The 26,531-nt window shown below is 43.0% G+C and overlaps 1 protein-coding gene across 1 annotated transcript in view; it reads left to right on the top strand.

The window, feature by feature from the left end:
- The window catches only part of LOC133019376 (roundabout homolog 2-like), an 88,167-nt gene extending 61,901 nt beyond the window's left edge, over window positions 1–26,266 (top strand). Inside the window, exons 11-28 of the mRNA XM_061085828.1 lie at window positions 844–925; window positions 1,025–1,190; window positions 1,485–1,651; window positions 1,748–1,869; window positions 4,605–4,836; window positions 11,303–11,427; window positions 11,524–11,695; window positions 13,309–13,485; window positions 14,720–14,746; window positions 14,908–14,947; window positions 17,351–17,478; window positions 18,155–18,427; window positions 19,247–19,409; window positions 19,950–20,207; window positions 21,554–21,756; window positions 24,518–24,679; window positions 24,803–25,057; window positions 26,212–26,266. Of these exons, the coding sequence (XP_060941811.1) occupies window positions 844–925; window positions 1,025–1,190; window positions 1,485–1,651; window positions 1,748–1,869; window positions 4,605–4,836; window positions 11,303–11,427; window positions 11,524–11,695; window positions 13,309–13,485; window positions 14,720–14,746; window positions 14,908–14,947; window positions 17,351–17,478; window positions 18,155–18,427; window positions 19,247–19,409; window positions 19,950–20,207; window positions 21,554–21,756; window positions 24,518–24,679; window positions 24,803–25,057; window positions 26,212–26,213 (2,754 nt within the window). The 3' untranslated portion in view covers window positions 26,214–26,266. The remainder of the gene's footprint in view (window positions 1–843; window positions 926–1,024; window positions 1,191–1,484; window positions 1,652–1,747; window positions 1,870–4,604; window positions 4,837–11,302; window positions 11,428–11,523; window positions 11,696–13,308; window positions 13,486–14,719; window positions 14,747–14,907; window positions 14,948–17,350; window positions 17,479–18,154; window positions 18,428–19,246; window positions 19,410–19,949; window positions 20,208–21,553; window positions 21,757–24,517; window positions 24,680–24,802; window positions 25,058–26,211) is intronic.
- Window positions 26,267–26,531: the final 265 nt, after the last annotated feature.

Below are 26,531 nucleotides of genomic sequence, written 5' to 3'. Positions count from 1 at the left end.
GTCGGCTGCTATCAGTCGTATGAAATTCAAATGGACAAGAGCAGTCAGGTAGCTTTTAAAAGATGAATAGTGTGTATTGATTTTTATGAGTCGTTAAAGTGTGCTATTTAGTCTGGACTCAAGGACGGGGAGCAGTGAGCGCCGTCTACAGGGGGTAATATAATGGAGGAAGTGCAATATATAGTGTCCTCTCACAGTGTCAGAGTGCTCTCTCGATGTCACTCTCTCTCTCCGGAGAGATGGCGTAGTTGCCAGGGACTCCCGAAGGCTTCTGCCAATATGAAATGGAAGAGTCATCTCTCTTCTTTCCTGTGTCAGCACTGATGATGATAATGTTGATAGCTCTGGGAAGGGAGGACGACTATTATTGGAGGAAATCAATTAAGAAAATTAATGTAAGCTCTTACCGTAGCTCTGCTTTTTCTTTTTTTCTTTTTTCATTGGCTGGTGTTAAAATTTCCTCTCCATCCACTCTCGGGTGTTGCTCGATCCAAATGCAGGCCAGTGGAAGGTTCATGCTTTTTCACTGTACTACGAGCTGTGAAGCACCTTCAGGAGCCCGGACTGACGTAACAGCTTGTAGGAACCGCCTGGGAGTTTTAAAGGGTTATTGGATTTAGCGGAACACGGCAACGCAGCACGGCCTGAATGCAGCCGAAAGTATTTGTATTATTTAAATGAGCAGAGAACCTCTTTAGTGGGCAGTTTCACAGAATAGGGTCTCACCTCTTTGATTTTACTGTCTTCCAGTCAGCTTTATTTCCTTTATTAAAGTTGGAAGCTGCACACTATTGTAAGTGTTTGTTAATTATTAAAAATAATGTTGTAATCTGTGTTCCGTAGCTGGCTGACTCCGGGTTGTACACCTGTGTAGCCACAAGCTCCAGTGGAGAAACATCGTGGAGCGCCTTCTTGGATGTCAGAGGTCTGAAACCCCATATGAATAATTATCACTGTTTTCTATATCCCAGCATCCTTTGCTATTCATTGTATTGTATTCATTTTGCCTCTCTTCCTTTGTCAGACTCCACCGACCTCTTAGACTTCATGTCTCACAATGCAACCGCCCTCCCAGGGCCGCCCTCCAAGCCAGAGGTCACCGATGTTACCAAGAGCAGTATCTCGTTGTCATGGGAACCGGGGCCAGAGGCGGGATCCCCGGTGTCCTCCTATGTCATTGAGGCCTTTGGGTAAGTCTGTGACCTATGGCCTCGGGCTACGTTCAGTGACCCCGAACTCTCATGGCAGTAACATATGTGGGGGTTTCTGTGGGCACTCAACGAAGCCAGGACAGTTTCAAGAAAAAAAATGGATTGGTTGTCTATTTCACTTCTACTGTTATTTGAGTGAAACAATAAAAGTGTAGTCTAAGCAGGAAATGTTTCTCCCTGTCCCAGTGGTGCATTGTTGCCCCCTCAATGAATTATTTCATCCACAGTAATAAAACAATTCTCCTCAACTGATTTGATTGGTTCTCTCTGCAGTCAGTCAGTGAGTAACAGCTGGCAGACAGTGGCAGACCATGTGAAGACCACTGAGTACACAGTCAAGGACCTGAGACCCAACACCGTCTACCTGTTCATCATCAGGGCCGTCAATGCTCAAGGGCTCGGAGACCCCAGCCCCATGTCTGAACCTGTCCGAACACAAGGTAGAGATATAAGTGGCCTTTGTATTGTAATGGATTCTAAGTGGTGAGTATCACTATTCCACTCTAAGTGCTCTTCCTCTTCTTCCTCTCTCCCAGACATTAGTCCTACAGCACAGGGAGTGGACCACCGCCGCGTGCAGAAGGAGTTGGGGGACGTGCTGGTCAGCATGCATAACCCTGTGGTCCTCAGCTCTACGTCAGTGCAGGTCACATGGACTGTGAGTATTCATAACATCTATGAAAAGAAAAGATACATTTAGAAAATTAAACAAAAAATGCTGAGGCAATGAACATAATATACACCTTTTACTACAGATTGAAATAACTGGCACAGGCACAGGATGATGCACGAAGATATATACTGTAGTTGTAATTCATGTTGACATAGATGTAAAAATATGTATGCATATATAGACCATTCGTATATAGCCAAGATGGTTATTTGATATGAATATGACTATAAAAGGTGTGTGTGCTATATATAAATGAGACAAATATATGGTATAATATAAAACTTATTGTATGTCCAAGTGCTAAAAACAGGTCAACTGGATTTGGTTGAGTTTCTTGTTGCATACTAATTGTTTGCTTTGAAATTATAAGTATTGTGCAAAGGACTTTAAAGTGTAAAAAGTGATTTTTCTTAAAGATAGTGGTGATTTATGGAGAGTGTGTGTGACATGACAAATGACAGCAACATTTATCAAACATGACATTAAAGAAATACAATATATAGTTATGCTAATACTATTACTTTCAAAGCAGCAAAGCAATTTTTTTCTAATCCTTTTTGAGAAGTATATACTTGGCATGCCACTGTGTTTTTGATAAACTGGTGCACACACACACACACACACACACACACACACACACACACACACACACACACACACACACACACACACAGACACGGAGTAAACATGATGGGGGCAGCTAGACAGTCACAGACAGAACAGCTGGTGCTCCATCAATTTAGAATAGTTTGAGATGATGCAGGAATCAAGACTAATGTTTCCATTCAGGACAAATGCATCTCCATTAGGTGCTACATGTGTCACAAGTTTGCAGTCAGTGAATGTTATTTCTGTCTGTTGGCAAGGTGTCTCAGCTGCCTGCTGCTGTAGGTTAATGACACACCGACGATGGGTTTACACTAGTGTGCTATTTCATGCTTGTCAGGATGACAGCCACGGTCTGTAATGCCGCTGTTAGACTAACACAGTGAGAGGATAAACCTGCATATTGTGATCGATCTGTAGGGGACCAGGGATTGGTGAGGATTGTATGTGACTTTTTGTTTCAGTAGAATGAAACTCTGATGACAAGTCAAGAGGACAGAGTTTCATTCTACTGAAACAAAAAGTCACATACAATCCTCACCAATCCCTGGTCCCCTGTGTTTTTTTAATAACTATTATGTGCATTGTGTATATCTTCATGAAGCCCAGTGCTTTAGTTTCTCATATCCACCCTACAAAAGTCTGGGATTGATCAAGATTTCCAGTTATGACTGAGACCGGGACAGGTTGAAGACCAACACCAAACCATGTCCGTGTTTTTTGATAGAATATTTTTCATTTTCTTTAAATTTGTTAAACTTTATTTATTCTCAAGAATTTACTTATTCTCATTTACAACTATGTTAAAAGTGAGTAAAATGTCAAAAATAGTCACACAAATATACAAAAAGCCACTGTGAAAAACAGCAAAATTGTGAATAGCGAATAAAGCTAAATTCATTGCTAACTTGAACTAGCAATAGTCCAGTTGACCAATCCAATAGCGAACTTATATTGTTTGAAAGAGCTCCAATAATAAATGTATATAGAACTGTGGAATGGCTGTTGGAGGGCACCAAGGCCCAACAGAAACCATATTTAAATTTACTATATAAAGAAGCATATCTCATACACATAAGAATCAACACAAATGCTTAAAACTCTCAAAATCTCACAAAAGATAAGAAAGAAAAATAAATCATGGACCCAGCCCCTGATCAAGGAGGGTATCATGCCTTATTTCATTGAAATGTGTTTGTGTTGGTTTTCCCTAACCCTGCTATCTAACAAACAAACACTCCTTGGTGGAGGTTATCAAGAAGGTGTCCACCATTATCTATCTCAGTGTCTACAGGCTATTCCTCCTGTTGATGTTTTTTTTATACAAATTGATAATAATTAATACTGGTGTGATTTAGAAGAGTGGACCATCATTTCAAGGTTTTGCGGGAGGGGCCACAGAGTCAACATAAACGGCAGTGGTTGATTTACTGTCTAGCCGTCCTCTAAGACAATGGCAAAGTGAAATGAGCGCTGGTTGGAGGGTAATTCATTTTGATTCATGGTCTCAACCATAAATTCTATTTCAAATGTCACTGGGGATCAAAAATGTGGGCGGAGCTGCTTCCTGTGTTTATAAGTCTTTCAGATGCCCAAATCATTTAGTTAATGACATGCAGACAACAGAGAGAGAGGGAGGGAGAGAGGAGCATGCAGAGAAGATGGAGAAAAGATATAATAATTTTGACTGCTCCGATGATAAACAGCTGCTTTATATCACTTGTAAAAGCTTTTTCTTGCTTCTGTCCCTGTTAACAAGCCATTACTATGAGTTGTGTCTGTTACATATTTTACTCGTCCCCTCAAATGGACAGGCAAAAATAAAAAAAATTGAAATTCAGACTATTTTGACTGAGGTTCTGTAGCTCAGGAGACACTGCTCAGCTGTGGCGAACACCCCTCTCCCGTTGTCATATGGTTTCCTGCTTCTCGGCTGCTAATTGCAGCGCGTGATTAACCGAGCGTGCATTGCCGCTGACAGAGGGCACAAAGTGAATGTTGATCCACGGCTCCACAGCGGTTTCCACACAGATGTATGACACCTCCCACATCGTTACTGCACACAATGTCTTCACCCCCCCCCCCTCTCTTCCCTTCTCCTCTCCTCCTCTCAGGTGGAGAATCCATCCCAGTTTATCCAAGGCTACCGGGTTCTTTACCGGCAAACGTCAGGGCTGCCCTCCCCAGGGCCGTGGCAGATACAGGACCTGAAGGTTGCCTCGGAGAGGGACATAACTCTCCCCGGCCTCAAGAAGGGCATCGTCTATGAGATTAAAGTGCGGCCGTACTTCAACGAGTTCCAGGGTGCAGACAGTGAATCCATGACAGCACGCACCATGGAGGAAGGTAAGCGGACAGATTCGCAGACAAAAATCAATTTGTCTGCCGACTTCAGTGTTGCTACAAATGTAAGCTTCAGTCACTAATGCGTGAGCGGAAGCTCTGGTGTAAATTATCGTATCTCCCTTTTTTTTTTTTATTTAGCTGCTGTTGGTAATGGCTTCACTGCGAGAAATTAATGGATAATGGCATTTCAAGTACACCCACCCACGCACGCACGCTGCTGCAGTGCCATGTCCCCTGTGTGTGAAAACAGGTCTCCCAGACAGCGCAGTGGGGGTTCGTGACAAGCCCAGGCCTCGGAGGGGTTGGTGGGCAGCCGATGTGGGGGTGGGGGAGTAGAAACAGATCAACTCTCTCTCTCTCCGCTCCTCGGTGGACCCCTGCTGCCCCGTCTCAGTGTCACACCAACCAGACCTCTGTGATACGACCCCTCATCCTCACTAACACACACACAGTATCATCACCAATAGGCTTTGGTGGTGTTAACACCTCTTGAGACATTTCTTAGGTTAACTGTTTAATTAATGTAATGTACCATGTGCAGTATAATTTGATTAACTATTAGAGTGCATAACTCCCCCAAGGCCCAACAGCATCCTAATGAAACCACATTGATCCATGGATTTTTATTTGGATTTGCACCAAACACATGCCTAGATTAATCAAGATTCATGAATTATTTCTTTGGAAATCAGTGGAAATTTCAAATAATGTCCTATTTTGTAATGTTTATCAAAGCAATATAAAAATACACCCACTTGTTTGTGCGGAATTGGGTGAATTGGTTAATTCTTGGCCACTGTCCCAGGTTTAGCCATTTTCTGTTCAGTGTTTTTTTTCACGTCATCCTGCTAACAAACAAAAAAACAAACAAACAACAGAAAGGGGTGAAAATACAAGCTGCTTGGCTGATGTAGTTAACTAAAGCTTTGATCCATTATCTTTAACACAGTTTGTGTCAAAACATTGAACTCCCAAACTCCGTCAACATCAATCCCTTTTATGGCATACTCTTGACAATAAATAAACAAAAAGTATATGAAAATGTGGAAATTTTTTGTAAACACCAGAGCTAAATTAATAAGCAGATATCACCAAAAAACAATCCCAAACCAAGTCCCATTCAGTGGCTTTATTCTGGAGCTTTTAAGCACATGGTCTTTATTAACAGTTAAAAATTTGGTTATCACCATCACTGGCATGCATTTGTTGACTTACCAGCTATAGGTTGCTGTTTTGATTGATTGATGCTCTTATGTGATCTTGAACTTTGAAATAGTCGTTATGCAATCCCAACTGAAGGTCCACTTACTACCTTTTTGTGGAAGTACCACCTCCTTACCCAGAAGTCCTCATAGTGCTATTGATTGTCATCCAGCTAAACAGCTATAGAGCCCTCATGGCAACGGATCCAACATCAGCTCCATCCACTTCTCTGGGTAAGAGTGAAGGAGTGGCCCTTGGGATGGGATTGTCTCGTCAAACTTCAATCCCCGAGGTCTAAATGAACTTTTATGCTCAATTTGACAAAAGTTGTGTTGTGCCGGCTGGATGGTCAGAGGGGGGGGGGCCTCTTCATGGAAGTGCAATATTAGTTTGACTGTGTGGAACCTGGCTTGTACTCCGAGTTAGTAATGAGGGGAGAATGAGTGTAAAAGAAAACTACCCACAGCATTTAAGTCTGATGATGAGGGGATCACAGTGGAAAAGGTTTTGATCAGGGGATGCAGTAGGTGAAGAAAGAGAAACTCACCACACTGGAGTCCAATTAAAATGCCACTGGAGTTTTTTTGCCGACGCTGTGTCTACTTGTACTTCTGGAAACGAGGCATCGCGGGACACGGAAAATTTAAGGCTGGAAATGTGCAGCTCTGCAGAATGATGAGGAAAAACAGTTGCTATCCATCAAAGGTAGATTGGGAATGTGCCATTGCCTTTGTGAAACCCTTGCAGGGGGCATCTCAGGGGTCTCAGAGGTCAGAACAGCTGATGTTTCTCACTGCATACAGGGGGGGGAAATGTGTATCAAGATTAATGATCCTTGAAACCCTTCGATGAGTTTTGTGTTGTGAGCAATGTGGCCGGAGGCAGTTGGCGGTATGAAGTCAGCGTCATCACTGTCGGTAACTGGGTGCTCAGGCTCTCCATCCTGCACTGCTGCAAAAAAAAGTTAACGTGTTTAGTGCTGAAGTCGCAGGTAGAGAAGATACTCTCCAGTCTCCTCTGGGCTCTGGGTAATAACCAGGCTACAACTTCTCTTTAAAACTTTTCATTTAATAAATATCAACTTGACACACAAGTTCATAAACATCTGGATTCACAACGGGCCTCATCCTATGTAAAACAGGTAGGAACCAATTAACTCCTTGGCAAGGGGACACGCAGCAGCAACTTAAAATGTTACACGTGAAAATACATAAAGTAAATACTGATTAAAGTTCTAGGTTGTGAAACTGAACCAATGACCTATGTAACAGTAGACTTAATTATGCAGGTGCAACAATAATGCTGTGTAATTATTCCTACTGAAGTATACAATTAACACTGTGTAAACTGCACAGCTCAATAGGAAACTTAACAATTTGCATTAGAATTATTGCTGCTGTGTTGATATGCAGAAAATGGTCAAAGGTACTGATACACAAACTAAAGTAATTTCAAGTTTTATATTTAAATGATATATATATATATATATATATACACTATCAATGAAAAAACATACTCTAGCACCATATACTTCCGTATCAAATCTGCAACATTTACAAACAATGAGAAAGGAGGGATTTTGCTTGCTAAAGAATACAAATTATAATATTGCACCATAAAGCACCATCTTTAAGTGTAAAAGTAAGGAAAGCTGCTTTTGTAATAATGAAAAAGTTATTCAGGTTTAAATGAACACAACCTTTAAAAAGCAAATCCAATGCACTTACTAGATTTGCTAGCTGTAGCCAGGGCACTTGCTGCTCTCATGCTGTTACAGTATCAATTAGATCACCACGGTATTTACAATAATTAACAAATCAATCGGTAGAACGAACCGTCTGGTAAACTGGTAACTGTTTCACATAGTCTCAGGCAGGTTTAGCTGTGAGGATGACGATCGACTGATATTATGAGACGAAGGCTTCCAGTGCGGAACAGAGCTCCCTGATCCTCCCAGATTAACCTGTGCTATATGGGGACAGGTATGTTGACATAGAAATGTTTGCTAATTCCTGAATTAATTAGCTTAATTGTTCCAACCATTTGCATAACAGGTTGCGTTTATCACTTTATATCCTCTATATCAGGACATTAGGCAGCTTAAGTGCCTTTTGTCTAATTGCACTATAGCTGTGAGTAAAAACCCAAACGTTCCCTCTGCCATCGGGGGCATTAATTACTTTAAATTGCGTTCATCAGCCTTACTACCAGTATTAGTCACGTTATGACCTCTTTGACCTTTTTCTCCGCCGCTGTGACCGTTTGTTGTTTATGCAGTCCTGAGTCATTACTGGTGCTGCAGCCATTATTCATCTGAGGGGGATTGTTCTTCATACATATACGGAAATTACAGAGCTGCACTTTATGCTCTCTGACTTCTCCTGACGTATATTCGGTTGACTGTAAGCTCCATCACTTTGCTGCATGGGCGCAGCAGCACAGACGTGACGGGTTTGAAAGCTGGAGCTTAGTGGCTTGATGGTGCACGAACATCAGCTAAACAAACATGCATACAACATGTAGTTATAAATAAAACATCCTCTTGGTTTTTGAGAAACTGAAAGTATATTTTAGCTGCTACTGTGCAGACGTTCTGCAACGCTTCACATTTCCCTTATTTTATAATTATTCCTTCTATTCATTTACACCCACACTGTGTAGAAGCTGCTACTCTACTATGCTCGCTGTTGGCACTCTGAAATCATATGAAGCAGAAAGCATAGGAGGATCTAATTGTAATGCAACACTTTTGCCCTTTAAATATTTTTTGCTGAACTGTAGCAATGAGCATTATTCAGAATGATGGAGCATTTGAACATTTGAGAAGATCACAGAATAGAATATTACTGCCTAGCAATAGAAGAGAGAAAATATCCCACTAGTGTAGTGAAGTTGTGTTCTCACTGTGTTTTGTAAATATCCCTTTATATAAAACAAAAAATCCTTCTGAATTGAGTGCCTTTGGCCAAAACCCAGGGACGTTGGTGACGGTCCAGATGTGTAGTGTGTACTACTCAACATTTTTTTTAATTTCCAGCTATTAATCTGCATTCATGTGCTAGTGCAAATGTCCAACATCTGGATTTAGCAGCTGACAAATGATAAGTGTTGCTGGATCAGATTGATTTTCTCCTTCAGTGGATTTAACTAATGATGAACTACAGCAATACTACTATGTTTTGAAAATGAAACTTGCACAATATCTGTCCACATGAGCGTTGCGTGCCGGAGTAAACAAGACAGTTGCAGTCTGCTCGAACAATAGGTTGTCTGCTATGTAAGGAGGTGTATAAAAGTAAAATACAGAGTAACTGCACCACAGCTGTTAGGGTTAGCAGCACTTGTATTTGATTATCCATGTCGCCTTCTACACTGGCAGTCGAGGCCAATGCCAGCTGTTTTATTCAGGTTGGGGGTCATGTGATAGGAGCCTGGCAAATCGGTGAAGGCTACAATCAACAAGCGGCTGTGAGGGTCTAAGTCATCATTTCAAAACCTCATTTTGAAACTTCTCTGTTTTAACAGCTCCACAATCCTTGAGTTATGTGGACGCCAGGCCGTCTTGATGCCTTTTCAAAACAAAAAGTAATGTGAATGCACCCGAGGCTCTCATAATAACTCATAAAAGTAGGCTTCCTTCTAATACAGCTCACCTACATGTTTCAACTAAGCTTCATTTGTGTTTGTGATATGTCCATGATCTATGGGTGAATTCAGTATATAAATATATCCTACGTATCCGAAGTTTTCTTTAGTTTTAAATTGGGCCGGCCTGTCATTATATTACCGATTTAGCTTTTGGAGCTTGAGAATCCTCACTGCATTGAGACAGTAGATCTGTGACACTCGGTTTAACAGTAATTGCTTCAGAAAGTCGATACAGTCTAAGTAGCTGAATATAGCCACCCTCAAACTAGGTTGAGTCAATTTGTTAAATGTAATAAAAATAAACTGCATCTCACGCGGCTGAATAAATTCCTTTGTATTTCAAGGCTGTCAGATATTTTGCCGACATGCAGCGTCTGCATAGAGCCTCTCTTTGAAGTGAAATCATTTTTGTTGTGAGGGGGGGCTTGTCTCATCTTTCCAACGCCCAAAAAATCTATAACTTTACAAGTTAACTGAGCCAGATGTTGGAAGCTATCCAGATGTCAGTCTCAGGACCGGCACAGACTCTCGTTATTGCACTCCTGGCTTTATTAGATCATATCCCCCTATACGTGCACCGTGCACCACGCCTGTGTGAGGCACTGTGCACTTGTTTATTGCATTTCTCAGCACCCATTTTCACAGCACCAGGTCCATCTGGAGAATTTAAGTCCTGCTATCTATGTTCCTCTCTGGCCAGGTGGCAAACAAGACAACCGCCCCGACCCACCTGCTCTGGCTTTTCTGCATTCTGCTGCTGTTGATCTCACTGCTGACACGGATCCGCAGCAGATAGCGTTATTATTTTTTTTACTTAACTGGATTCCGAGTACTTATTCCATTCACTCATGCTGAGCATAATGATATTTTTTTAATGGGAATCATGAGGTTCTCTGTGCCCAGAGCGGTTTTGCAGTCCTCCCGGTCGGCGAGAGGATGATTTGCTCAGTTGCACAGACATGGCGTCCGCCTCCTGTTGCCCGCAGTCGCTTTAAATCTCTGTCCGCGCAGGTTATCGGACCCAGTTTTAAAAATGACCCATTAGAGAAGGGTTTCGATTTGGCACCGTGAGGCACAGCTCCGCGTTTCTGTCGAAAAACCATGTCAAAACCCTCATTATGGGACATGGAGATTTTCATATCATCAAGATATGCAAAATTGAATAACCCTACTTTGGAGGCATGTGCTTGTAATGGTGGTAATCCATTATGGAAGTGATGTTAGATACTGGGCCCAGCAGAGGCAATTCCACTCATATCTAAACTTCCTGCTCTGCTTGGAACGGTTATCATTTAAACAATTAGTAAAGCTCTAGTTGGACCTGAATGCCTGATGTGTATAATCCAGGAATGTAAGCAATATAAAGCTATTTTAAATTCAGTATCATCGCCAGTGCATCGCAGTTATGCAGCAAAAAAATAAAAAATCTAACCATTAAGATATGAAATTGAGAGTGCTCTGCCAGCCATCTGTCACACGGGCTTAGAAAGCACCTTTTTGTGTGTGTGTGTGACTCACTGTATGAATATGAATTGAAATAGTGGGTGAGACGGATTCCACTGAATATTGGGGTGAGACAGATTCTTTAATATTTTTCACCACTTTCACCCATCAGCACCCAGCGCGCCTCCGCAGCAAGTGACAGTGCTGACAGTAGGAAGCCATAACAGCACGTCCATCAGCGTGTCGTGGGACCCTCCGCCCTCCGACGAGCAGAACGGCATCATCCAGGAGTACAAGGTAGATTCAAACTCATACACTCGCACCAAACTCTTATTAACGCACTGTGTATTCCACCTTCCAACGTATTCCATCTGGCGCGTTTGTCTCCGTCAGATCTGGTGTTTGGCCAACGAAACGCGATTCCATGTCAATAAGTCTGTGGACGCGACCATCCGTTCAGTGGTTGTCGGGGGTCTGCAGACCGGTGTGCAGTATCGCGTGGAGATGGCTGCAGGCACCAGCGCCGGGGTGGGGGTCAAGAGCAAACCGCAACTCATCATCTTGGGTAATCCACACACACACACATACACACACACACACACATACACACACACACACACACACACCCTGAAACTGGAGTCAAATGAAAGCACCTCATAATGCCGGGACCTGGGTCTCCATCACTGGGGGGGTCTGGAAAACTGATTTATCAATTTATCGCACTTGAAGAAAGAAGATTGCGCTTTACAACAACCGACGCCTGCTGAGAAATCAATAGCAGTTCATTAAGTGTAGCAGTCTGGTAACACAGTGCCAAGTACTGTTAGCCATATCAATAATCCTGTTCAATATGTGGGCAGCTGGCGCTAACAAAGTATACAGTGTTTTCGTAGGGAGCTTATCAGCCTATCACATCTTATCAAACGGCTAAAGGATGCGCGGAGTGTATAAGCTCACTGAATCAATATGGGAGCCCCGGCCAGATGCTCTTCATCGGTGACTTTTGACTGATATATAATAACACCCTTATCGCGCACAGAAAGGGAAACACAGACATGTGGACTGAGGCTTAATGATGGGGTGGGTGGGTGGGGGGGTTCCTGCTGGAGACTGTGAATCTAATTTCACAGCACAGTAGCCGCAACAGAAAATCAAACTCTGTCAGAGCTGCTCTGTCAATCTCGTGTCTTGCAGCTCAAGTTGATAAGTGCACCGCTGAATTGATTAACTCTGCCGACATATTGGATGCACTGATGCAGGTTTTATTCTCCTATGCATGTGTGTGTGTGTGTGTGTGTGTGTGTGTGTGTGTGTGTTTCCATTTATTCATGGTCCCATCTATTGTCTGTTACTGTGGTCCACGTGGGTTGATATACAGTATTGATTTTCTTCAATTGTTTGTATATTTGAAAATTGATCATTTGCTCATATGATAAAACAATCAATCAATATCAATATATACAGTTAGACCAATATTATGTATGGTGTCTCTTTTGTTTGTTTGTTTTCATTGTCCTCCTTCCAATTTTTCATTTTATTTTCCATCCATTGGAGTGAGGATGGCGGAGCTGGAGCTACTCCCAGACGAAAATGGCGAGAGGCAGGACATGCTAGCATATCGCAGAGCCAGCACCAATTTTATTTTATTTTATCTTCCATTATCTGTACCACTTATCCATTGGATGTTGCTGGAGGGGTGGGGGGGGGGTGGGGGGGCTGGAGCCGGTCCCAGGTGACACTGGGTGAGGGGCCATGTGCAGCCTGGACAGTGTATCAGAACACAAACACCAATTTATTTTACTTGAATTCATTTCATATTATTTTTCAGGATATTAGAAATGCCTTGTAGGGACCACTTTGAAAAACAGTCTCTCTGTGTTTTTCTTTTCTTTTTTTTTGTTAAATCCCAATTGATTTTCATGTACAGCAATGTCCAAAATACAATCATGTGTTCATTCAAGTGCAGTAAAAGCAGCATTTAACTGTTTCTTTCTTTCTTTCCTGTATGTGTGTGTGTTTGTGTGTGTGGATGTGTGTGTATGTGTGTGTGTGTGTGTTTGTGTGTGTGGATGTGTGTGTGTGTGTGTGTGTGTGTGTGTGTGTGTGTGTGTGTGTGTGTGTGTGTGTGTGTGTGTGTGTGTGTGTTTGTGTGTGTGTGTGTGTGTGTGGTGCCCCCAGGTGCAGAGCTGAGGGACGTGATGACAGGATCTGAAGGCAACAACAGCATCTCGGACGTCGTGAAGCAGCCGGCCTTCATCGCCGGTTTGGGAGGGGCCTGCTGGATTGTCCTCATGGGCTTCAGCGCCTGGCTGTACTGGAGGAGAAAAAAGAGGAAGGGACTCAGCAACTATGCAGGTAAAAAGACAAACAAAAATCAATTTACATGGTCCCGCCTCAACACAGACTCTCAAAGGACAGTCGGACTCTCGCTCTCAGCTTCTCCAGTGAAAGCTGATGTCGTCACACACGCGACTCCATCTGAGATAAATGCAGAACAAAGGAAGGAAATTCAGCCCAGATGGAAATAGGCCCTATTTATTTTAATTCACTGTGCACCGATGTGCATCAGTCGTGCCGGGTTCCATCAGCACCGCACCTCAACACTCTAATATGTTCACGCCAGATAAGTAATTCAACATCCCCTCCTATTATCAGACCATGGCTGGTGGTGTTTGCACATTCACATGAGGTGTGTCCAGGTTCAGGTATGAAATACTCCTTCATCCCACCGCGAGTCAAGCATATAGCAGTGTGCCATTATCCTAATGTGTATTGGGGCTTTTCATTGTTGTGACTTTGGGAGTGGGAGCTGTGATTTCCTAATTCAATGGGGATTTACACGACTGAGCGCTGCTTCTCCTCTGATCCCCTCTCTCAAAACAAACTGAGGAGTTTAATTCCAAAACATTCCATTTCCATTCCAGATTTCCTTTTACTATCCCATATCCTCTCTCTCTTATTTATTTCTTTCCATGAAGGTTAATATAGAAATGATGATGATCAAGATGCCCCATAGCAAATAGGGGTCAAAGGTGTCACCTTCATTTGAACTTTAACCCCTCAGGGGGATCAATGTTATTCAGAAAAATGCTCAAATCACTGGTTTGATGCATTGCCACCCATTTTATCGAAAGCTTCCCAGTGCTGACAAACGAAAAAAAAAAAATATATATATATATGAACAAACAAGCAAAAATAAAAAGGATATGAAAGGATTCTAACACCTTATTACATTCAGTTTTATTATTCACCTTCTTTTCTTCCATACAAGCAATATAAATCAGCAGATATGGCTATGGTTATGTTTGCAGATATGCACCAATATGAAAAGGTCAATTTTGCAGCAAAAACTATTTTCAAAGAAATAAAGGTTTATTTACTTCTATTTTTTTAGTTTTTAACAGCTTGACATAAAAAAGACTCAATTACATTTATTTGTCTTAATGGTTTGATAATGATATCTAATTATTTTTAAACACACATATCGGCGCATATACTAATATTTTTTTGTGTTTAAAGTGTTTACTCCTTAATATCGCCATCGTCCCCAAAAATAATGAAAACGTTCTCCTGTCTTTTGTATTTGCAGTTCAGTCCTTCACCTTTACTCGTGCAGGTACGTCTCTACATTGTGCATTATAGTGTAAAACACCATTGCAACTACAGCAGCTGCCCACATTCTGGCAGCGATGATGTATCATTCATTCAAGTTGATGTTGGTTTCTTAGATTTTTATGATTGAAACTCTTTTTTTGTCCTCCCTCTTCTCTCTACAAGTTACTTTCCAAAGAGACAGAGGCCTGATCAGAAACGGAAGGTGAGATTTTAATTTCACTGATTAAATCAAACACACGCTACAGCTGCAAGTTTCCCACTGAAATGTTATTGCCACAGTTCAGAGCTCACAGTCTCTGTAAGAGCTGAGATGAAGACTTATTTTCCTGATAATTTGGCTCTGACGGCTCGATGGCTCGATGACCCCCCCCCGGCTTCCTCATATCGGTGTGTGATATGCACTTGATGAAATCATTAATCACTCCTTTTGACGTGAGTGCTACCAAATTAACGCAGGTGGCTGCTGCTTTATTCACGGGCTCCGTCTCGGTTTATTCGAGGTGGTTGGCAGAGTGAGAGGTCGTGGGAGGGGGAGGGGAGAGGTGATGAATGTGCTGTTTAAAAAGCTCGGCATACAGAGCGCTGGTGTCGGACCTTGAGGCTCAGCTCGGAGCCTTCAGGAATCCACATTTAAATGCCCTCAGTGGAGCGTACTGTACCTTTGTGTCCACTGAACATCAAGTAGCGGTGATATGGCCTGAAATTAATATCACAGTATTTTGGAGGAGAACCCTGTCCTTTCTCCTAATATCCTCCATCTGTCACTAGTGTTGTCGTATATGGCATGACAGCGGTAAACAATGAATTTGGTGTTTTTTGGAAGGAGTGCTCCACTGGCGCTGGTTGACCCGCAGCGAGGCCCAAATCAGCATGTGGGTTGCTGCCTCATTTACACAGACTTGATGTTTTTTTTAATTTTAGAACAGTTTGTTTTTGTTTCCATGACACCTCGACAAAGCTTGTGTAGTAGAGTGTGGATACCCAACCTGAGCACATCGGGCCCTGGCCTGGATTAGGACCAAAATGATATATTGATATTTGTGTTCAGGTCGGGTTCTGTCACGGTGCGTGCACAAACGACTTGATTTATTATTTCCTTTTTTGGGGGAATGATTCCTCTCCTGTGGCTGCCTCTGTGTTCCTGTCTGGTTCCCACACTCCCCTCATCTCTTAAAGCTTAAGGGGCTATTGACGCGTCCTCAAAACGCTTTAATTGATCCGTTTGGCTGCTCCCTTTTTACCACAGGCCCTCGCATGAAGGTTGATAAAAATGATATGTATTTATATTGTGCTTCACAGTATAAATGTCACCCACCCATTCACACTGGAATGGGGAAGACGGGGATCGAACCGCCGACCCTCTGGTTAGGGGATGACTTGCTCTACTTTGCTATAAGTCACACTGTATGAGGACACTTATTCCAACAACAACTGAGCATTTAAATAAAAAGAAATGCTCTATTTTGATAGTAAGGCTGTTGATTTATCCCAGCGATTACAGTACTGCACAATCCGTATCGTGGTGCACTGTGACACCCCTGTACCCACCCACAATATCAATGTGTAGCGAAACACCACAGGAGAAGATGAACTTCTATTGCAGAAAGTGAAAGAATGAACGTCCTCTTTTCTTTTCCCCCTGTTCCCTCTTTCCTGGTTGGCACACCCAAACAAACAGATAAGCCCGGAGACAGAGCAAATGTTGCAAATGAAGGCACTAAAAATAAACACTTTCTTGCCTTTTTTATTATGTGCACTGAATATGCACATGTGTGTTATTGCTCTCAGCATGTGTTCCTGAGTAAATGAATGCAAATGTATGTATACGCCTGTGTGTTTTAAAGGGGGAAATTATTGACATAATTGTTTGAACACCTTTGAGCCATCACCAAGTCAGCTGTGAACAATTCCCCTGGCACTTGGCAAATCAGGCTCTGTGGAAAATGCAGTGTGTGGCTGCACATTAAGCAAACATATGCAAACCGGATGCATGAAGTATGTGAGGGTTTTAGCCATTTTATTAAAGCAGCTGATAAAATGTTAGTTGTAAATTGTCGTCTGTTTCCTCCTGAATGGCTGCCTGCAACTTCCCTACCTTGGAGTCAAAGCCGGTTTTCATGACTGCTGTATTTCACTAAGACAAAATGACACGGTAGCTTTCCCAAACCAGCTAATGGGCTTTTGCTGTCTCTGTTGCCATGGCGACGGGGCGCCAGTGTAGCCGATCTGCCAGAGGCTGTCCATGATTCTCAATTTAAAATGTAAATTTCTGTTGTGCTAAGGCTCTAAAGTGGATTTAGTGTGTATTTAGGCCTGCCTGGTTTCTCCGGGGAGAGTTAAGGGGTGCTGGAGTCGAGGGCGGGCAGAAGTCTGATTTATAGACTTGCCATTTTATGTCTGTGTGTTGTTTATTGTTGCCCGTGCGCGCCGGGCTGCTCCACAGGCGAGAATATGCTGAATGAGTTTTCGCATCAATTTGTTGTTGATGCAGCAGGAAGAAAATGAGCAATGCAGTCACGGTGCAGACAGGATATTTAACAATGTCTCTCTCTATCTCTCTCTCTCTCCTCCGCTGTCTCGTGTCTTTGCAAACATCCTCTCTCAGCCGTCCGGGGCTGCTGAAAGCGGGTGACCAAGGCCTCCCCTGGTTGGCCGACTCCTGGCCCTCCACGAGCCTCCCGGCAAACCGCGGCTTAGGAAGTCCGAAGGGCGGCAACAACTTTGGCAGAGGAGGTAAGACGCCATAAACAGACACGGGAGGACGCAGCTTTAGCAATGCCTGGTCGGACAGTTTTGACATTCAGCCTTCGGGAAGAGCAGTGACAGGACGTCACACATAAGCAAGCATGCACACAAACAAACACACACACACAAATTAAAAAAGCCTTTGAGGGCCACGCTTTACTAATTTGATCTGACAAGGATGATCTTTGGCTTAAATTTGTGGTGTTTGCATATATTTCTTGCCTGTCGTTCTTTCTCATGCCCTGTCGTTGTGCATTTTTTAAAAGTAGCATGAGGTAGACGGTGCAGGTGTAAGTTTTCATTTTATTCATTTGTATATTTGCATGCTCTCTAAGCTCATTGGAACCCCGGCGAGCTGCAGGCTCCATGTGCGCAGGCTAGTAGAGCTGAAGGTTAGCGCTGTTTGAGTCTCCCTCTCGCGAGCACTCCGCTGGGCTCCGACAGCGTGTTGCATGCTAATTATGGCGGTAGATAATCACTTTCATTTATATCAAGTCCGTTTGCGACCGGTATCTAACTAATACGGAGTGCCACGGCAGCGGGGAGCGTTAATGACCTTAAAGATCGTTAACTTCAAATCAACGCGTCTCTCCATGATCCCTTTTCCCCTCCTCGCTCTCTCTCTCTCTCACTCTCTCTCTCGCTCTCCGCCTTTTTGTCTCAGATGTATTACCGTCCGCAGCGGTGGAGAAGACCGGCACCATGCTGTCTGATGGTGCCATCTACAGCAGCATTGACTTCATGGGGAAGGGCGGCTACAGCAGCCCAGCACGAGGCACGCAGCCCACCCCCTATGCCACGACTCAGATACTGCAGTCCAACAGCTTCCACGAGCTGGCTGTGGACAGGCCAGATCCCCGCTGGAAGGCTTCTCTCCAGGCCCACCAGGAGATGGCAAACATGGGCTACTCGCTGACCGACCGACACCCTGGCAGTGGTACGAATGATGAGAAACGTGCACAACAGAGGCTTTTGCTTCTGTGTTTTACCTTTTTATGCGTCTTGAATCTCAGACGACTGCAGCCTTGCTTGAACGCACAGCAAAACCAACATTTCTGTTCTGAGACAGTAAAATTACTACAAGGCAGCTGGCAAAGTATACCAGAGAAAGAGCAGAATGCAAAGGATTTTATTTACATATTATATTAACATATTTGCTGTTAACGGACCCTTAGGATAATGCTCTTAATTACTCTTCTGTCTTCATCACAATTCCACCCTGGGAGCGCATCTAGCCCAGAAATGTCACACAATCATGACTCATTTCTTTGGGTTAACTTGATTAGTGGTGGCGGGGAAAAAAAAATATCCCTCAGTGTTCTGAGTTATTTGTGCAACGTGTCGACACTTAGCAGAGCCAAGAGGGGATTTTCGTTTTTCGTCTGTTTGTCTTTTTGTAGTTTTGCACAATAGGCTGCGTGCTCAGCTAAATGTCAGGCTTTCCAGAGATGAAGTGGAGCAAGTGGTGGAGCTGCATAGAAGCAAGTTAACGTGGTAGATTCAGAAGAAGTCCTAATGTGCTGTCAGCCAAGGAAAAAACTAACGAACGTTGGGCAGGAGACAGGTTCGAAAAAGTTAGAATATTAGAAGAAAATAGAGGAGAGCTTTTTAAGTCAGTCAGTCAGCGGGTGTTTGTGTTTTTGTGTTTGTGTGCATGAAGTCAGTGTGGAATAGTATTTGTGGGTAGAGTGTAGAGGGATTTCTCAGTGTTGTGCGGAGACAGCTAACCCTCCTTTTTCTCTCTACCCACCCTCAGGTGCAAAGGGTGGGAAGAAAAAGAAGGTGAAGGGTGGAACAAAGACCGCTAAATCAAATGGGACATGTTGGGCTAACATGCCCCTGCCTCAGCCACCCATGCACCCGCTTCCTGGGACCGAGGTTGACCTTGACCGCTACCCCGAGGAAAACCACGGAGGAGGGTAAGATACTCTCATATCTCATCAATCTCTGAACGGGAAAAAAAATAAAAAATAATGCAATTGGACAGAAACACATACAAACACAGAGGTCACAATACCCTGCACCTGTGGCCAGAGTGTGTGTTGGTTTCATGTGGGAGCTTCACACCATTCACACAGTGTTTGAATAAACCTCGAGCTGTGTATTTTCCCTTATAAAAACTAGACCACAGACCCCCATTTGACAAGATGTCTGGTTTCAGGAAGTGTGTGAAATGATCAGAAGGATCAAAATAGTCTTATATTAAGTCAGTATGTTACCTATGGATGAAACTATCATGGAAATAATTGAAATAATCCCCTGGAGCCCCTCAAGGATCCCTTTGGGTCCCCAGATCCCACTTTGTGAACCAATGCCTCAACTTTTCAAAATAAAAGCTCTGTAATTGTGTTCGATGTAAAGCACTCCCATGAATGTCTGTGTCTATGAGAATGGGAATTTATTTTCTGAAATAAAATCCTTACATATTTCCTGTTCCTTTCTTTTTGTTCACATCCCAGATATGACAGCAACAGCTGGGCCCCACCCATGTCGGTCCAGACCTACCACCACCAGAGTCTGGACAACGAGGTAGAGGAGGAGAGAGGTCCCACTCCTCCGCTGAGAGGACGATCTTCATCTCCAGCTGCGTCTTCCTTCAGCCAGCCCTCGTCCTCCTCTCTCAGCTCTGCCCACCACGAAGAGATGCAATCCATCCTACAGGCCCACCTGGACGAGCTGACCAGAGCTTACCAGTACGAGGTGGCCAAGCAGACGTGGTGAGGATGTTTTGTAGCTATTGAGACTTTCTTTATTAATTTGTGTGTTTGTATTCCTTTGTGTGAATTTATCATTCTGTGCACATGTTCTTTTTTTAATATGCCTGCTTTCCACACTTCATATGATGTTATATGATGACATCATGAAGAAGTCACAAAATACATGCAGTCAAAAATCCCTCTCTGCATCCTGTAAGAATATAGACACAACCTAACGCTTATATACATATAGATTGAAAATTATTTAGATATATAATATATGTTGTACAATAACGTAAGAGACCTGATCTTTTTTAGATGAACCAATCATTTGCCATCATACAGTATAGAAGGTTTTGATGTCATTAACTCCGCCAATAGGATATGTTTTCATCAGCATTTGTTTTTCTGTTAGTTAGTAGGATTACTCAGAAACTCATTAGAATGAACAGATTTGAATTAAACTTTTACATTATATATTTTAGTGCAGCTCAGAATCATGTGGCGGATCAAGGATTAATTTTTCTCCTTCTTCAACGTTTTGAAGTAGGGCGCTTTTAAACATTTCCCTTGATTTCTCAGAGAATAATTCAAGGATCTGGATCACATATTTTTAGGAAACTGATTATTATGAGTGTGTGCAATGCGGTTCAGATCTAAACGGAAATCTGGATCTAGTAATTCAAAGGGGCCTGTTGGGCCTTAGTGGAGGTATGGGCTCTGCTGTTCTAGATTTCAAATTGCATTATTAAAATACAAAAAGTTAGCATTGTCTGATTATTAACAGTCAATAGTTTGGGTTCTGCATATCCGTCTCCAGTCTGCGAATGTGTTATAACACTGGTATTTACAGATGTCAGCTGGAACCCGCTGCGCATGTTTCCTGCGGCCGATAAAAACAGCCCTCCATTGATTATACCTGTGATGGAGCTTGGGGGAATCTTGACAAGTCGGCGGCGACATGTGTTGCAGGGTAATGACTGGGTTTAGTCTAACATGCTGTTCTGACATCAGTAAATAGAGCCGGTAATTATGCATGCATGCTCCTCTATGGCGGGATGTGAGCCATCATGGAGGACAGCTGTGGAGGAGATAACAGGCATGTTGGTGACAGCCCTGCCCATCCAGATATCCTTTATCCAGTCCAATTACAACTCCATTGTGTTCGCACATCACACACCAGTGCTGAGAAAGTAATCAGTGAAACCACATCAGGCGTTTACCGTATCGGCACGTTGCATCTCTGCCTTTCTCACCACGAAGCCATTAAGCATCCATGTTTTTTTCAGTATTTTCACTCATTTTCATCCCTCTGTCCAAAATTTATTTTGGTCATTAATACCCAGTGTTTCCCAACAATTAATTAGGCACATGAAGAGCACCCCAAACGTGTCCAAGACCCCCATCCCTCCGATCGACTTCATGTCCAGCACCCTGGGCTCCGATCTGGGAGCCACTCTCCTCTCCGAAGACGACGAGGACGAGGAGGAGAGATACGCGGTGGTGTCAAAGAATCTGTGTGGCTTTGAATACATTCCCGGGCACAGCGTGGAAAACCTGGAGGGCTCAGGTACGTTTGACACACGGTGAAACTCATTTCACTGAAGCCGTCGCTGTTGAATAAGTAGAGCAGCAGGTCAGCGACGGCAAGACGTCAGACCCACAACTAACGGAACTCATCATCTCATGGTTTCCACTGCGGTAAATCTGAGGAAATGTTTTTCCAGTGCAGCTGCAGACGGATGAATAATAATGTCAACCGCACATGGGAGTCTTTTAACACATTAGAATATATGCCAAAAGAACTATTTCAGTAATAGAACACATTTATTATGAATCGATGTTCAATGTTGTTTTACAATGCAGGGAGCTGTGTGTATTTCTGTCTGAATACAATTTTCTCATTTCCTGATTTTTTTTTATCTTGTTTGTTTACTTGTTACTATGAGTAACTGATGGTTGTATGTAAAAACCTGAATACAACCTCGCTCTCTTACAAGATGTGATTCTCTTTTGAATTGGAATTCTACTGACTAGAGTTTTTTAACGTAACTTATCTTCCATGTGCTAGGAAGAAAACTGGATTAAAAATAAGAAAAACGCCCAGTGGAGGTGCAGTCGGATTTTGTTGGCACAGCGGTTGTCCTTTCCTTTTGATGTTTTCCATCTAGGTCAAGGAAAAGTGGTTGGGTTTGGTTGATTTTTTTTTTTTTTCGACCGCGGTCCTGGTCTTCGTCTCTCGGGTCGAAGCTCAAGCTGTTCCACTTAGCGCTCCCCCCAGAGGCCAGGAGAACTTCTGTTTTCTTGACTGAATTTGCAGTTTTTTCTCTCTGTTGCTTGCATTTGTGGTTTTGAATTGATTTTTCTATTTGAAGCGAGTTTTCCATTAATGTATTTGTTTTGGCTCCCTGCAGCAGATTTGCTCTTTTATATTTTCAGCAAATTTCCATTGTTGTATTCGTCTTTGTATTGTTTCTTTGTGTTCTTTGAATTTGGCATCGCTTCTGTATTTGCAGTAGGGTTTTCCTAATGGACATGTCTTGGGCCTGAGCAACATTTTACTCTTGTCCACCCCCATCCCATTTTCACAAAACTGGCATTGAGTATACAAAAAACACATATTTTAACATAATCCAGGTCTTTGCGGTTTTGTCCAATATAAATGTTTGGTCTGCCAATAGGGTTTGGGCCACTGAGGCAGAAATCACTGTGCAGTCTGTTGCTTGGCTGAACTATCACCTATGGGCACATTGTATTATTAAAAAGACCAAGGCAGACAATAGCCAATTTGCACACACACAGACACACACACACTATTGGTTGTACTTTTGGTTATTAGCCTACATAGAAGCTCTGCCAGCATGGACGGTGATTGGCCATCAAAGCTGCCGTCAAGTAAAAGAGTTTTTTATCATCTCACAAATTCAAATTATTCAGACATCCTAATGTAAATCATTGTCACCCTTTTCACTCTCCTTCAGTCTGTTCAAAGTTACTTCAAGCCCTTCTTACACACACACCGAAACCATAACGTATAATCTTTCAACAACTGTACTTAAAAGTCACATGTCTAACGTTTAAGATTTGATGCATTTATAAATAGGGCCCTGTCAAACTTCAAAGCTCCTCCCACAGGGACGCAGCAGCACCATTTTTAGACTCCACTGTTTGACAGGTTAAGGGATTGACTTGTGCATTGAGAATATGTGTGTTTTCTACACTTTGAATAACCCGCTGCAGGGAGAAAAACAGGTCAGCGTGACTAAATAAATTTGCAAACATTAGCAATGCAAACATTTTTTTCAGCTCATATTTAGCTGTCACTTTTCGTAAGTCGTTGTATCAGTGACTCACAATGTGAACAAAGCCAATGAGCTGGCAGTATTTCCACAGGGGGTGCCATAGTGTAGTTGTGGCTTATTGCTGTTTGTTCATGCATCTTTCAGTGATGTCTGGTGTCTGGTTTTAATAAGCACTAGTGCAGTGTCTGTTCTAAGCCTGCCTGTATGGAATGGGCTGCTGCTGTTTGGTCTGTGGTGATGCTGGTTGCAGCTTTTCTTAGTAAATCTGTTTAAGTGACCGGCACTAATTGAGCTGCAGCAACGAAAGACCTGCAGCAGAACGTTGATCCGCTGATCGACTACAGAGCTTCTTGTGACCCAGCTGCTGCCGCTATAGAGCGCTGGTCTCATGTTCATTCGAAGTTTATTAATATTGAACTTCACTTTCTTGGGCCCTCAAAAAAACAGCTGATAAGATGAATGGTTCTCAAGATATGCATCCTCATACGAACAACTGATAGATAGATAGATAGATAGATAGATAGATAGATAGATAGATAGATAGATAGATAGATAGATAGATAGATAGATAGATAGATAGATAGATAGATAGATAGATAGATAGATAGATAGATAGATAGATAGATAGATAGGTCTTTGTCATTGTAGTTGCTTACATTGCTGCATCAAATTAAAATGGTCAATAAAGCCTTCATGTATTTACTAACTAGAGACTTGTAGTTGTTCCTTTTCACAAGAAACTGTGTGAATATGATTTACATAATTTTTCAAGCATTCACATTTTGATTTAATTGTTAATTTGGTTTGTTAAGTTCTATTGTCGTTTTCTGCATCTGACCCATCTGGCTGACATACAGCTCTGAAATTCCACTTCTCACTTCAGTTCCTGGCTCCATCCCACGTGTTTGTGTGTGTGTGTGTGTGTGTGTGTGTGTGTTTTAGAGCCAAGTACTTACCCAGGTCAATGCTTAGCCAAATCTTTATTTATCTTTACTCACTAACTCTCCCTCTCACTCCTACTCATCTTAGGTAAACCCCCCCAGCTGTGTCGCTCAGACGGCTCTGGCACAGCCGACCGCGGCGCACAGAGCACGCATAGCCTTAGCCACAAGAGGGCACCGCTGACTGGCCTCAAACCCCAGACAGACAAGGTCGGGACTCTGTCCAGAAGAAGAGACGCCAACGCTGACGGTGAGTTGAGTCTTTCACACTTTCAGCCACAATTTGTCAGAGAATCCAACGTGGAGGACAGGTATCATGATGCCTTATTTACATCCTGTGCCAAATATGCTTGTCTACCATCCACTCCAGCAGCCCACACACCGGCCATCAAGTCCCTGCACAGCGTGGGCTCCCGCATGCACAGCTCGTGGGCAGCTGCAGGCTCAGACCCCTCTGAGGAGTGCATGGTGACCGTGTCGACGCTGGAGCGGCAGCATATGGCTTCCTGGAGCGGCACGACAACATCCAACAGGGGCACCCTGGGTAGGGGTTCCCACAAGAGACCTGGCACAGATCCCTCCCACAACGGGCATCCTCCCACAAACAGCACAGACAGGAGGGAACACTGTGAGTATCTATCCTCATGAGGACGAATCCGTGTGCACAAAATGGATAGAGGCCCATGCAAATAACCAGCAGATTTAGTTGACCCTTTGTTTACATTTTTACTCTCCCAATCTATGGTTTGATTTTAACACTTTTAACCTCTAACTGAGAAAACATAACACAGAAGCCATGTTGTTATTTATCTGAAATTATACCCCAGAGAATAAAGCTCAATAAAGCTGTCAGTTATTTCTACTTCAAAAACATAATTCAGAGTGAATGTTCACTTGTATGTAATTTGGGGCTGTCACTTCTTTTTTGAAGAATGATTAGACAAATCAAATTTGTCTCCTCTAGTCATTCGCGAGAACGCCCCTAGTACAGAGACTTTTCTGTATAGAGATAAAAACAATGTGATGACAGGACGTGAAGATGAAAAGATGATTCAAATGATAGATTTTGGATGCTGAGGTGTCAAATTGATTTTTCTCACTGAAACCTGTGTGAATTCCTTCGCAAGCCTTCCACAACTTTCAACATGAACATGGTTTTTAAAAACACCCCCATAGCAGCCATTTGGGGATATGTGCACGGAGTCACCTGACCACCCTGTGATTGCACAAGGACCATCACAATCAGAAACAAGAACCAGCTGCAGCGTGTGTCACTACAACACTGTTTATAAAGATGGATGATATAATAGCTCCCCGAAACTGAAGCCAAATCATTTGCATTGCCCCCTAGTGGCTGGTTGCAGTATATAGAGGATAAACACTATCAGTGGATGGGACATGGACCAAAGTCCTAGAAAGTACACGTTTCATAAATGTTTCCCAAATGTTTCAGATGTTCTTATCACACTATATGTTAAAGTGCTAATTTTCCCGGTAAGGTAGGAGGGAGAAGTCATGATTGACAGCTGAGACTGACTCGTGATTGGTTGAGCGCATGTATCAGCGGGACTTTGAGGGCACAGTAACACATACACAATTGTAGCAGTGGTAAATAATACATTCGCTTCCTGTTGCAAAGCAAATCCACGGAGCAACTAGCAAACTACTTCTGGCTTGAATTAATGCTAAGACACAGCACGTCCTTGGAGGGGAAAATGAAGATGCAGACTAACAGAGTGCAGAAGTATTCACTGATGTTGTGTCGGCCTGTGTCTCTTTCAGAGTCGTTGTGAAGTGGCTGCCTGCCGTCCCAGGACACCTTGTTTATAAGCGCTATGAAATTCTCTTTCTCTCTGCGAGCGACACGGAATGATGTTGGGAAGACGGAGGGGAGGCAGACTTGAAGACGGAGGAAACAAGAGTGAGAGAAAGAATGCAGAGCTGTAAATGTCATGTACAGACACAGACACCAGTCTCACAGTGTTATTTTCACCCCCCCCCCTCTCCAAAAGAGTGAACAGTATGTTAAATGTCCGCTTCTATTTTCTGTCACATGGTGTACAACAGTTCACACGGTGGAGATGAAGAAGAAAACTCACACG

Source organism: Limanda limanda, chromosome 14 (assembly GCF_963576545.1).
Source record: "Limanda limanda chromosome 14, fLimLim1.1, whole genome shotgun sequence".
Lineage (NCBI taxonomy): Eukaryota > Metazoa > Chordata > Actinopteri > Pleuronectiformes > Pleuronectidae > Limanda > Limanda limanda.
The sequence above is the reverse complement of the archived record's forward strand: the minus strand, read 5'-3'. Positions and strand labels throughout refer to the sequence as shown.